Raw genomic sequence first — 13548 nt, 5'->3', positions numbered from 1 at the left:
TATTTTAGTAGAGACGGGGTTTCACCGTGTTAGCCAGGATGGTCTCGATCTCCTGACCTCGTGATCCACCCGTCTCAGCCTCCCAAAGTGCTGGGATTACAGGCTTGAGCCACCGCACCCGGCCCATAATTCCTTTTTTGGAAAACACATTTAAGTGTAAATTGTGTAAGACATGACAGAATTGAATTGAAGTATTTCCTGGAAAAAGGTAAAGGCTTTGTTTCCTCTAAGACAGAGTTTCTTTCTCTTTGTCTTTTTTTTTTTTCTTTTTGAGATGGAGTCTCGCTGTGTTGCCCAGGCTGGAGTGCAGTGGCGTGATCTCAGCTCACTGCAACCTCCACCTCCTGGGTTCAAGTGAGTCTTCTGCCTCAGCCTCCTGAGTAGCTGGGACTACAGGTGTGTGCCACCACGCCCGGCCAGTTTTTTGTATTTTTAGTAGAGACAGCGTTTTACTATATTGGCCAGGCTGGTATCGCACTCCTGACCTCCGGTGATCCGCCCGCCTCAGCCTCCCAAAGTGTTGGGGTTACAGGTGTGAACCACTGCACCCGGCCAAAACAGGGTTTCTTCAGGCACTTTTGACATTATTTTACGCCAGGTCGTTTTTCTTGCTGGAGGCATTTCAGGATGTTTAGCAGCATCTCTGGCCTCTACCCAGCAGAGGCCAGTAGCACTCCCCGAGTTGTGACAATCAAAATGTCTCCACACATTGCCACATGTCTCCTGGGAGGGCAAAGTCTTCTCTGGTTGAGAATACTGCTTCAGGGCAGTGTTATCCATCTGAATTCCTAGACACCTATTTCTCTCAATAAAAATAACAACTAGAACACCAGCAGAGGCTTTTACTGTTAATTTGAAGACACAAATATTTAACATAAAAGTTATGCTGCTGGCCGGACACGGTGGCTCACATTGTGACTCCCAGCACTTTGGGAGGCCGAGGCGGGTGGATCATTTGATGCCAGGAGTTCAAGACCATCCTGGCCAACATGGCGAAACCCCATCTCTACTAAAAATACAAAAATTAGCTGGGCGTGGTGGTACATCCCTGTAGTCCCAGCTACTTGGGAGGCTGAGGCACGAGAATTGCTGGAATTCTGGAGGCAGGGGTTGCAGTGAGCCAAGATCACATCACTGCACTCCAGCCTGAGTGACAGAGTGAAACTCTGTCTCAAAAACAAATAACCAAAAAAAATCAGAAAACAATAGTTCTAAATTCTAAAAGCTCAAATGATGGCTTCTGAGAACAATGAAAAAAGCTGGCCAGCTGTGGTGACTCACGCCTGTAATCCCAGCACTTTGGGAAGCCGAGGCGGGCGGATCACCTGAGGTCAAGAATTTGAGACCAACCTGGCCAACATGGCGAAACCCTATCTCTACTAAAAATACAAAACTTAGCTGAGCGTGGTGGCGCACACCTGTAATCCCAGCTACTCGGGAGGCTGAGGCAGGGAGACGGAGGTTGTAGTAAGGCGAGATGACACCACTGCACTCCAGCCTGGGTGACAGAGTGAGACTCTGTCTCAAAAAAAAAAAAAAAAAAAAAAAAAAAAGCTACTAGGAAAAAAGTTATTATCAATCAGTACAATTTTGTTAGTTATCATCTGTATGAGGTCATCATAATTCATTGTTTTAAAAGTGTTCGCATGCTTCTGAATGTATTTATATGCTTGTGGGTATAATTTCAGGATTCACAGCTGGTAATAGAAGCTTATAAATCAGGGTTTGAGCCTCCTGGAGACATTGAATTTGAGGATTACACTCAGCCAATGAAGCGCACTGTGTCAGATAACAGCCTTTCAAATTCCAGAGGAGAAGGCAAACCAGACCTCAAATTTGGTGGCAAATCCAAAGGAAAGTTATGGCCGTTCATCAAAAAAAATAAGGTACTGATGGTTGGCACGTGAAACAAGTTTTCTAAGGTGTGGAGATTTTGACTTGATCTTTTAGTCTTAGAAAAGCTAAGACCTTAAACCTGTAGTTTCAGAATGCAAAAGAAAAAGCTAGTGTGCTACTTTACGTTGAGACAGTATTTCTTTTTGGTGGTGGTATCTTTGCCATGGCCCTGTGTCTTATTTCAGATGCATTATCCTCGTACCGTGATACCCACACTAACAGAGTACTGACCTCTCCACCATTTCGCCTCATGCCTTTCCCTCCTTCCTCTCCTAGACTGCTGGTTACCTTGGCTGGGAGAGAGGATGTAGTGCGCAATTCCTGTAACACTTTATCCACACATCTACTGGAAATTGTTACCATGTCAATAACTTGGTTTTGAATTCATGTTAACATGTGTATCCATGAACATTTTCATTTTCTTCATAGTGTGACACATAGGTGCATGGCAGCATTAACCTGGGGACGTAGAATATGATCAAGGCAACATTACTGCTTTAACTTCAGAATGACTTCCTATTTATTAATTTGAACAGACTGCTGTTTCCACAACCTTAGCCTTGAAGGTCTTTCATTTTCTCCCATCAAGCTATGTCAGTTTAGGTGATGTAGAAATATTTACCCTCTGGCTTAAGCTGGTTTAGAATAACTAACTAGAGCTGTAGTTTGCATGGGAAAGTCTGCACGAGCTTCTTGTCAGGTATTTCTTGCTCTTCCGTCGCATTACTTACTAAACCTCCCAACTCTCATCATATTCTTCATTTAACCACCTCCTACATGTTTTCTTTTGGACCATGGCCTAAAATTTAATTGTTTGTGTTTTACTTGCGTTGGATTTCAAATATTATTTGATGCTTATTTTTGTTTTGTGTCTTCTTGTTTCTGATTTTTACTCTGTCACGGCTCCATCTCTTACATGTAGCTTATGTCCCTTTTAACATCCCCCCATCAGCCTCCCCCTCCCCCTCCTGCCTCTGCCTCACCCTCTGCTGTTCCCAACGGCCCCCAGTCTCCCAAGCAGCAAAAGGAACCCCTCTCCCACCGCTTCAACGAGTTCATGACCTCCAAACCCAAAATCCACTGCTTCAGGAGCCTAAAGCGTGGGGTAAGTTCTGCTCCGGAATCCTGTCTCTCTGGCGTGCTTTTGTTGCATGTTTGGTTCTGCATAACTAATTTTGTTTGTGAATGAATCCATTGTGTTTTCCCATAACATATAAAAAAGTTTAAAAAAAAAAAACAACCATTATAGCTAGAAAGAAAAGCCAGAAAGAGGAAAGAGGAGGAAAGAAAGAAGGAAGCAGGATGGTTGGAAGAAAGGAGAAACAGGCAGCCCAGAGTTCTTTCTGTTTGTTTCTTTTTTTTTTTTTTTAATTATTATTTATTTATTTATTTTTGAGACAGAATCTCGCTCTGTCACCAGACTGGAGTGCAGTGGCATGATCTCGGCTCACTGCAACCTCCACCTTGCAGGTTTAAGCGATTCTCCTGCCTCAGCCTCCCGATTAGCTGGGATTACAGGCATACGCCACCACGCCCAGCTAATTTTTGTATTTTTAGTAGAGACGGCATTTCACCATGTTGGCCAGGATGGTCACGATCTCTTGACCTTGTGATCCGCCTGCCTCAGCCTTCCAACGTGCTGGGATTACAGGTGTGAGCTACTGCGCTCAGCCTTTTTTCTGTTTGTTTCTGGTACATTTTGGAAGGACTTTACCCCGTTTCCTCTTTAAAGCATCCAAGTCATGCAGTTTTTACCTTTATTTTACCAAAAAAAGAAACTTAGATTTCATTTATGAAACTAGCGACCTGAGGCTGGACGTGATGGCTCACACCTATAATCCTAGCACTTTGGGAAGCCAAAGCAGGAGGATTGCTTGAGCTCAGGAGTTCAAAACCAGCTTGGACAACATGGTGAGACCCCCATCTCTTAAAAAAATATATATATAAAAATAAATAGGATAAGCGCAGTGTCTCATGCCTGTAATCCTAGCACTTTGGGAGGCCGAGGCAGGAAGATCACTTGAGCTCAGGAGTTCAAGACCAGCCAGGACAACATAGTCAGACCCCATCTCTAAAAAAAAAAAGTAAATAAATAATGAAAACATAAAACTAGCAACCTATGAGATGAGGAATTGGAAGTGACTGTGTAAGTCAGAAAATATTGCCTTAATAATTACTGAAGCAATGTGAGTGTAATGAAGATACTTGCCTGAGCTACGCCTCAGGGTTGAAAGGTGGAGAGTCATAAGTCACAGTGGTTTCATTCGCTATTTTAGTGAGATTATAAGATGTTGATAAAATATCTGTTGATTGGAAGAGGCCTGATGCAGGATTTCTCTTTAAAGGATGAAACAATAAAAGCAGCTGACACTCACTGAGCGCTTACTGCGTGCAAAGCTCTGTTCTGTGTGCCCATTTACTTTTTTCCAGCCACCCTATGCAGCCCAGGTAGTACTCATATTTCCTTATTTCACTGCTAAGGAAATTGAGGTATAAAAAGTTGAAGGTGGGAAGATACAGAGTCGGATTTAGATCCGGGGAGTCTGATTAGAGTCTGAGATTCTGTGACATCCACATTCAGGGAGAAACTACTATGTTGACTCATAAGTAGATGTTATTAAGATTGAAGTTCGCTGTCCTCATTAAGATTGATGTGCTTACATCCCAGAGATAATGGAATCGATGCAGCCATCCAATGTAGATACAAGTTTCATTTATAGAGAAAGATTGGCATAAAGCAATGTGTAGATTCCCAAATAATTCTCAATGGCCAGTCTAGTCTAAGCCTTCCCCAAATATCTTTTATAATGAATATAAGAGTAAACAGATCTTTAGACTGGGCCCAGTGGCCCACTCCTGTAATCCCAGCGACGTTAACATATCCAGTAAGGTTTGCTCCTTTTTTTTTTTGGAAATCCGGCCCTGTGGGAGTTGCAATATAGTTGTAGTGGAATGCTTTATTGTACAAACATAAGTTTTACTTTTCCATTCTGGACTCTCCAGTCAACTGACAGTTGGGTTACTTCTTTCCAAATAGTACCTGGTAGTGCCCCAAAGCCAGAGGTGGATACCAGCCTTTCTTGAGTGCCAGCTGACACATTGGCATGGGAAAGGATTCTAAACTACAGCTAATTAACTAGAGAAGAGATGTCCTTCTTAGACTTGGAATTAACAGCTGGTTACCAGGAAAAGAATAACAGTAGTCATTGTTAACCTGATAATCATATTTCCACAAAAACTACACTGTATAAAAAAGAGGCCTGGTGCAGTAGCTCATGCCTGTAATCCCAGCACTTTGGGAGGCCGAGGCAGGCGGATCACCTGAGGTCAGGAGTTCAAGACCAGCCTGACCAACATGGTGAAACCCCATCTCTACTAAAAATACAAAAATTAGCCGGACATGTTAACGTCCGGAGACATTACTCGGAAGCTACTCGGGAGACTGAGGCAGGAGACTCGGTTCAACCTGGGAAGCGGAGGTTGCAGTGAGCGGAGGTTGCAGTGAGCCGAGATGGTGCCATTGCACTCCAGCCTGGGCAACAGAGCAAGACTCCGTCTCAAGAAAAAAGCAAAAATAATAGCCAGGCCTGGTGGCATGTACCTGTAGTCCTAGCTACTTGGGAAGCTGAGATGGGAGAATTGCTGGAGCCCAGGAGGCAACGGTTGCAGTAAACCGACATATACCACTGCACTCTAGCCCGGGCAACAGAGTGAGACCCTTTCTCCAAAAATAAAATAAAATAAAATAATGTAAATACATAATTGATAGCAAGGTTATTATCAATACTTTTTAAAAATAGGGGACGAAACAATATTTCCTTATATGCAGAGTTCCTTTAATATGAGATTCTCGGATTTATAGTTGGTGGAATTATCTTGCTTTAGTGCTATCTATCATATCAGGTTAAGAATTAGAAATGTAATTTCCTAAAGATGTGAAAAAAGCCGTTGGTGGAAGGCAGAGTACAGCTTCAAAAGTGGATGACGGATTGAGCTGAGCTGTATAATTAGGACTTGAGGAATCTGCAGCTTCTTGGCTCAACGATGCTGGCGTTTAGAACTCCACTCATTGTTAATCCAAGAATTTCCAAGACAAAGGTGTTTTTGCTAGACTGAAAGTTTCATATGAACTGTCAGTTAACCCATCTCTGCCGCTTTACCAAGCACTCATGTGTTATATTTATATATTATCTCTGTATTTTTTTTGGACTCTCATGATGAATATTCATGATTGTTTACCATTTGTTTATGTGTCTATTCCAGTTTTCTCTTAACATTACGCAGTCTGTTGGCCGAAAATGGTTTGTGAATCTGTGGTTCATGGTATTCTCTAAATATTTAGAAAAAGACCAAAGAATTCAGTAATCAATAAATGTAAGAAAAGGATGGGTAGAAGAAGATAGGCTTGGTGCTGTGGCGCACACCTGTAATCCCAGCACTTTGGGAGGCCGAGGTGGGTGGATCACGAGGTCAGGAATTTGAGACCAGCCTGACCAACATGGTGAAACCCCATCTCTACTAAAAATACAAAACTTAGCTGGGCATGGTGATGCACACCTGTAACCCCAGCTACTTGGGAGGCTGAGGCAGAAGAATCGCTTGAACCCAGGAGGCGGAGGTTGCAGTGAGCCAAGATCGGGCCACTGCACTCCAGCCTGGGTAACAGAGTGAGACTCCATCTAAAAATAAAAAAAATAATAAAAATAAAATTAAAAGAAAAAGATATAACACTTAAAACAGTGAAATGGGTATGGGAAACTGGTTCCTTTGATGATTTAAAGGAAAATCTCTGTTTTACCATAATCAGGGATGTGAATTTTATTTCTTACTCCTCAAGCCTGTACTCAGCAAATCTTTGCTATAAAAAATTTCCCAAATGATGAGTTTATTTTCCTGGGGTTAAACCATATACATATACCCACTAGAAGCAATTGTAAAGAAATACAGAGAAAGGGCCGGGTGCGGTGGCTCAAGCCTGTAATCCCAGCACTTTGGGAGACCAAGACGGGCGGATCACGAGGTCAGGAGATCGAGACCATCCTGGCTAACACGTGAAACCCCGTCTCTACTAAAAAATACGAAAAACTAGCCGGCCGAGGTGGCGGGCGCCTGTAGTCCCAGCTACACGGGAGGCTGAGGCAGGAGAATGGCGTGAACTCGGGGGGTGGAGCTTGCAGTGAACTGAGATCCGGCCACTGCACTCCAGCCTGGGCGACAGAGCGAGACTCCGTCTCGGAAAAAAAAAAAAAAAGAAATAGAGAAAAAGTTTTGCTTCCCTCACTTTTGGTCAATCTGTTCTTAGGGTCAGAATTAATGTTCCTTCCTGTAGAACACAGCAATGCAAAAAAAGAGGAAGCACAAGCTCAAAAAACAAATCTAAAGTTTGGAGAAATAGATTTCATTTTTAAACAGTCTCAACATGGAACTTGCATGGGACATCCATGGCAGGACTGACAGGTTCCATGACCAAAACGGTACAGCCCTTCCTACCTTCTCATTTATTCTGCTTTGTAACTTAACACTATTATGCCAATGATAATTTAACTAGAAAAAGTTCCTGAGAGAATAACAAATCTGTGATTTTATTATGTCTTTTAATTGATCATGTTTTGCAGCTTTCAGATTCAGATGTCAATAATTTGTTTCTATTATCAGAGTATATAAATCCCATGCAAACATATCTCAGCATAACTGATTTTGTTTCCAAATCATTAAACAGGATAAAATGTTATTTGTTGTAAGCTGTTGACATTTGTAAGGGAATTTTGTTTCACTGAATATTTTTAAAGATGCCGCCAGAGCATTAACCATTATTTCATTTTTACGTAAGTTGAAGAAAAATGAAACTAGATAGTATGTTCTCAGTTTGCAATCTACAAAGGGGAATTTTATTGCTTAAATTAAGATTTCATTTTCTGGCCTGCACAAGAGACTTCTATATCTAAAATATGGACATACGTTTTTCATATTTTAGAGTTCATTGTATGGAAAAATACCATCAAAGTTGACCAAAAAATTTTGAAAATCCTTACCAGTTGTTTGTCATATGTGAAAGTCTTATGATTACTTTAATTTTATTTATTTTATCTTGTTCTCTTGCTGGTTATTGGCAGACTCAGACTCAGTCTTTCTGTTTTCACAAAGAACTCATGAAGAGGACGATAGGGAAACCCACGTATGCCTTTGAGGCTAGGGACTATGTTGTAAGTTCACCTGTGATGGCCAGGTCATACAGTCATGGCACAGCCACTAACCCCATTCACAGCACCAAGACTGGGGACCCAGAGGCACTCTGTTATGCTTCCACACTACAAAATGAAATTCTTAATTGAGAGAACTGGACACCAGGAAAAAAAAAAAAGAAAAAAGCCTAATCGTGTAAATTCAACCACAGGCAACTTTATCCGAAAAAGCTTGCATGAATAAAGGAAGCAAACTTTCTAATAACAGTGGTGAGCTGAGCTTGTTTTTTTGTTTTTCTCTTTTCATTCTAGTTCTGGTAAAAATCTTTAAAGGGACTGTGACTGCCGTCTGAGATATCATTGAGTATGACTTTACCGCAGAATTTCACGCATAAAAACACAGCTGCAGTGCGTGGTCACGGGAGAGTGGCGCTCTTACAGACGGCAGTGTAGCTCAGTCACCCATATCCATGTTTATAACAAATGGATCCATAAGGGAGTTATGCCCTAAAGCTCGGAGAACAAACAAACAAATCAAGGAAGCGTGAGCGATTTCCTAGCACAGTAAAATGATTTTGCTTCTCTCTATGTATCTATATATTGATTTTTCACTGTCCCCTTTCTTTGTACTTGAGGTTAGTCCTGTGACTGTCCAATAACACATGGGCCCGCCCGGGCTGCGTTCCCCATGTGTTATTGACGCTTGTGGCTCCCACGGCTCTTTAACTGTCGCCTGAAACTGACAGCTTTTTAATTCTTCAGGTGTCTAGCAATGCACTTAATGAAATCTTCAAAATTATTATTTTAGCCAGTGATTTCGCTTTCTAATTTTAAGAGAAATTCTAATTGGCTGGCTTACAACTTAAGACTGAAAACCAGTATAGAATGATTAAAAAGAAATTCCACGTACTGTGATGGCACTTCTCGTATTAATAGATCATCCGTCACAAATAAAATGGAATTTGTCTGAGAATTTGGTATTTCCTATTCAATGGGGAATCTCTGTTCAATCCTAACGACTCATTTTTACTATGAAGTGTTATAATCTTCCTCTATACAATATTTTGAGGTGAGAACTCTGTGGAATGCTTAAGAAAGAATATGTAACTTTGCGTAATGAAAGTAGCCGAGTAGAGAGCAAATAGTGTATCTAGTTGAAATGTTAGTTCTTTGAATTAGCAATGTTTAGACAATAATGTGTGAGAAAATATCTGTATATGGTAGTGTGCCTTGTAGGAAAGATATTTGGAGTTTTCTGCTGTGCACCATAAGTCTTGTCTGTGCGTACGATGAATTCCAGTTGTGATCAGTAGATTTATGCTCAAGTTCACAGGTGGGCTGGGATCTCTGTAGACTGCCTATGTCAGACAGTCAGGAATGTGACTGTATGTACCATTTTCCCCCTGCCAAAGTTTATCTTTCTGTTTCTTTCCTGTAAAATCTCATGTTTCTATATAGTGAATAAATAAATTATAGAATTATATATTCTATAATTTATTTAAAAGGTCATTTTTTATTTACAAAGAACCGTCAACTTTGAATCAATCTCAAATTAAGAATTAGTTTTTTAGGCCGCGTGTGGTGGCTCACACCTGTAATCCCAGCACTTTGGAAGGCTGGGGTGGGTGGATCATTTGAGCCCAGGAGTTTGATATCAACCTGGGCAACATGGTGAAACCCCCATCTCTACCAAAAAATACAAAACGTAGCCAGACGTGGTGGCACGTACCTGTAGTGCCGCCTCCTGTATGTACCAGGAGACTGAGGTGTGAAGATCACTTGAGCCCTAGAGGTTGAGGCTTCAGTGAGCTGAGATTGTGCCACTGTACAACCTGCCCTGTCTCCAAAAACAAAACCAAAAATCAGCAAATTGATAAGTAAATACATACTTTAAAAAGAGCAGTCATGGCCGGGCACAGTGGCTCACCCCTGTAATCCCAGCACTTTGGGAGGTGGGCGGATCACGAGTTCAGGAGTTCGAGACCAGCCTGACCAACAAGGGGAAACCCTGTCTCTACTAAAAATTCAAAAAATTAGCTGGGCTTGGTGGCAGTCACCTGTAATCCCAGCTACTCAGGAGGCTGAAGCAGGAAAATTGCTTGAACCTGGAAGGCAGAGGTGGCAGTGAACCAAGATCACGCCACTGCACTCCAGCCTGGACGACAGTGCGAGACTCTGTCTCAAAAAAAAATAAAAAGATAAAAGAGCAGTCACAGTGGATAATTCTCCAAATGGGCTCAGAGTTTCACAGAAAGCCTCAGCAGACACCATCCACGGAGCGAGGGGTGACACCCACTTCTCCGGGGGGAGAGAACGTTGTCCTCTAGCCTGGCTGCAAGGGTCTTTCCAGGTCCTGCTGGTAGTTTCTTAGAGCAACTGCTCGTCAGCTCTTTGTTACCAATTTACCCATTTCAGACTTTGCCTTCATGTCAATGTTTATATTTATTAGAGTTCCTTAATATTAAAATATTACTTTCCTGTCATGGAAGTCATTGGTGTGCAGACTTGTTTTAGTCTGTGTGAAACTTTCCATGGGAAATTTGGAGAACAAAAAGGTTGTGTGATTATATTTTTTCTTTTTCTTTTTTTTTTTTGAGATGGAGTTTCGCTCTCGTTGCCCAGGCTGGAGTGCAATGGTGCGATCTCGGCTCACCATAACCTCCGCCTCCCGGGTTCAAGCGATTCTCCTGCCTCAGCCTCCCAAGTAGCTTGGATTACAGGTGTGTACCACCACGCCAGGCTAATTTTGTATTTTTAGTAGAGACGGGGTTTCTCCACGTTGGTCAGGCTGGTCTCGAACTCCCGACCTCAGGTGATCCATCACCCTCGACCTCCCAAAGTGCTGGGATTACAGGCGTGAGCACCCAGCCCTGTATTTTTTCTTTGATAGTCATTATGTGTCACCAACTACAAGCTTCCTTTAGTTTACATCTAGGCTGAGGTGGCCAGTACAGGCCTGTAACAGAAACCGTCCTTTTCTCTCTGATCTTTGCTCTGGCAATGTGGAGCCTAAGAAAAATTTCATTAGGGAGCAGCCCTTCTTGTGAACTTTTGCACAGATCTGCTACAAGTCATTTTTATAAATCAGCGGGTAGACGTGTGTTATTGTAATATGGCAGAACTGACCAAGTTCCTCCTCTTCTGATGTGTTGTTTTTGTTTTTTTTTCTCTTTCTCTCTCTCTTTCTCTCTATTTTTCCCATACCTCTCCAATTTTTACATGAAGCTTTCTCTCAAGCTGGTAAGCACAATTGTTCCATGCATGTCCTGAGTCTAATCAGGTTTTCCGGCGTGTCTTTTATGAATGCTATGCCATGCACAACATGTCTTCAAAGTTAACTTGGTTTGTGTTTCTCTTACGTGTGCTTTTGTTGGTGTTTCCTTATTAGACTTCTTGGATACAAAGGTCCAGAATCTAATAGAGGTGATCTTAATCTTTTCAAGTTGCTAAGAAAATTAACACTTAACTCACGACTTGATGTTATTACTGGGGCCTTAAGAGGAGGACAAATGTTAATAAAGTGTCTATACAAATATGAACGTAAAGGCCGGGCGCAGTAGCTTACGCCTGTAATCCTAGCACTGTGGGAGGCCAAGGTGAGTGGATTGCCTGAGCTCAGGAGTTCGAGACCAGCCCGGGCAACACAGTGAAACCCCGTCTATACATACAAAAAATTAGCCGGGCGTGGCAGCATGCGCCTGTAGTCCCAGCTACTCGGGAGGCCGGGGCAACGAACTGCTTGAACCCGGGAGGTGAAGGGTGCAATGAACCAAGATTGCAACACTGGACTCTAGCCTGGGTGACAGAGCAAGACTTCTTCTCCAAATATATATATATATATATATATATGAACGTAAATATTAAATCTTGGGGGGTGTCTGTTGGATCATTTTGATATAAAAGTAAATTTAATAGTTGAAAAATGTTCCTATTTGAGAACCATAGAAGTAGATGAAAATATCTGGGAGCCTGAAGGAGCCGTGCAGGAATGATCCCAGCCGGCAGCGGCTACCCAGGTTTGAGGCCACCTGTGGGAATGGAAGACTGTGGAATCTTTATGGCGCGATGTAGATATGTTGGTGCCTTGTGCATATCTGATTCAAGAGGCCACAAGATGATTTCGTGGACAGTGAAAAGAGCCTCCTAAGCCTTTTAGAATTATTCACTCAGTGTTTTGTGTTGTTTCTACTTAATTGTATATGCCTAGTCAACAGTCAAACTAATCATTAAATTTATTAAAAGTAACTAACATAACCTATAACTATACTTCAAATATGTGTAATAGTTTCATAGTCTTCTCAAATTCCACAGCTAAGAATATCCTAGGCCGGGCGCGGTGGCTCAAGCCTGTAATCCCAGCACTTTGGGAGGCCGAGACAGGTGGATCACGAGGTCAGGAGATCGAGACTATCCTGGCTAACACGGTGAAACCCTGTCTCTACTAAAAAATACAAAAAACTAGCCGGGCAAGGTGGCAGGCACCTGTAGTCCCAGCTACTTGGGAGGCTGAGGCAGGAGAATGGCGTAAACCCAGGAGGCGGAGCTTGCAGTGAGCTGAGATCCGGCCACTGCACTCCAGCCTGGGCGACAGAGTGAGACTCCGTCTCAAAAAAAAAAAAAAAAGGAATATCCTAAAATAATGGACAGTGGTCAACTGTGACAATTCAACTAGGAATAAGATCAGCACTATAAGCACACTATTGATAACCTAGGATAGTATTTTATGATGATTTATATATATATTTATATATATATATAGACGTATGTATGTATATGCCTAATTTTTTTTAACACAACTCAGTATCCGGTAATGGATCCAACCCTAAAAAAAAAGAATATTTTATTAAATTAAACATTTCTTAGGCTGTGAAATAAAATCCTGAGAAGAGTCTTTGATTAAGGCCTCTACATGAAGGAAAGAGATCTAGGCACTTAAATGAACTACAAGTTTATCCGCAGTATGAACTTGGGAAAAACTGGATCTGTTGACTAGGAGGCCTTCTCAGCTGCCAGGGTTTCCTTATTTCCCATTGTTTTTCTGGGTGCTAGCAGCAAAAGGTAGTATTTTTAGGCAGTCTTTCTGTTTGAAACACAAAGTATTTTACCAACTTGGTATTGAAGTGTCGCTTTATACCATTACTTTGAAGGCAGCAAAGAAGTGAAGTGCTGGCTGGGCATGGTGGTTCATGCCTGGAATCCCAGTGCTTTGGAAGGGTGAGGCAGGAGGATTGCCTGAGCCCAGGGGTTCAAGGTTGCAGTGAGCTATCACTGCGCCACTGCACTCCAGCCTGGGTGACAGAGTGAGACCATGTCTCAAAAAAGAAAAAAAAGAAAAAAGAAAACAGATGTGGTACCAGGTGTGGTGGCTCACGCCTGTAATATCTGCACTTTGGGAGGTGGGGGCAGGCAGATCACTTGAGCCCAGGAGTTCTAGACCAGCCTGGGCATCATGGTGAAACCTGACTCTACA

The 13548-nt window shown here is 42.2% G+C and overlaps 1 protein-coding gene across 25 annotated transcripts in view; it reads left to right on the top strand.

The window, feature by feature from the left end:
• The window catches only part of FNBP1 (formin binding protein 1), a 161758-nt gene that overhangs the window by 122943 nt on the left and 25267 nt on the right, over positions 1-13548 (top strand). For 5 of the 25 annotated variants that reach the window (XM_009188013.4, XM_009188012.4, XM_009188011.3 and 2 more), the window contains exons 9-12: positions 1689-1886; positions 2819-3001; positions 8010-8099; positions 11304-11318. In XM_009188013.4, the coding sequence (XP_009186277.1) occupies positions 1689-1886; positions 2819-3001; positions 8010-8099; positions 11304-11318 (486 nt within the window). The remainder of the gene's footprint in view (positions 1-1688; positions 1887-2818; positions 3002-8009; positions 8100-11303; positions 11319-13548) is intronic. The other 20 variants (XM_003911189.5, XM_009188017.3, XM_009188016.3 and 17 more) reach the window with 10 other exon arrangements.

This window comes from Papio anubis, chromosome 13 (assembly GCF_008728515.1).
Source record: "Papio anubis isolate 15944 chromosome 13, Panubis1.0, whole genome shotgun sequence".
Classification (NCBI taxonomy): Eukaryota; Metazoa; Chordata; class Mammalia; order Primates; family Cercopithecidae; genus Papio; species Papio anubis.
This window is presented reverse-complemented; position numbering and strand designations above follow the sequence as displayed.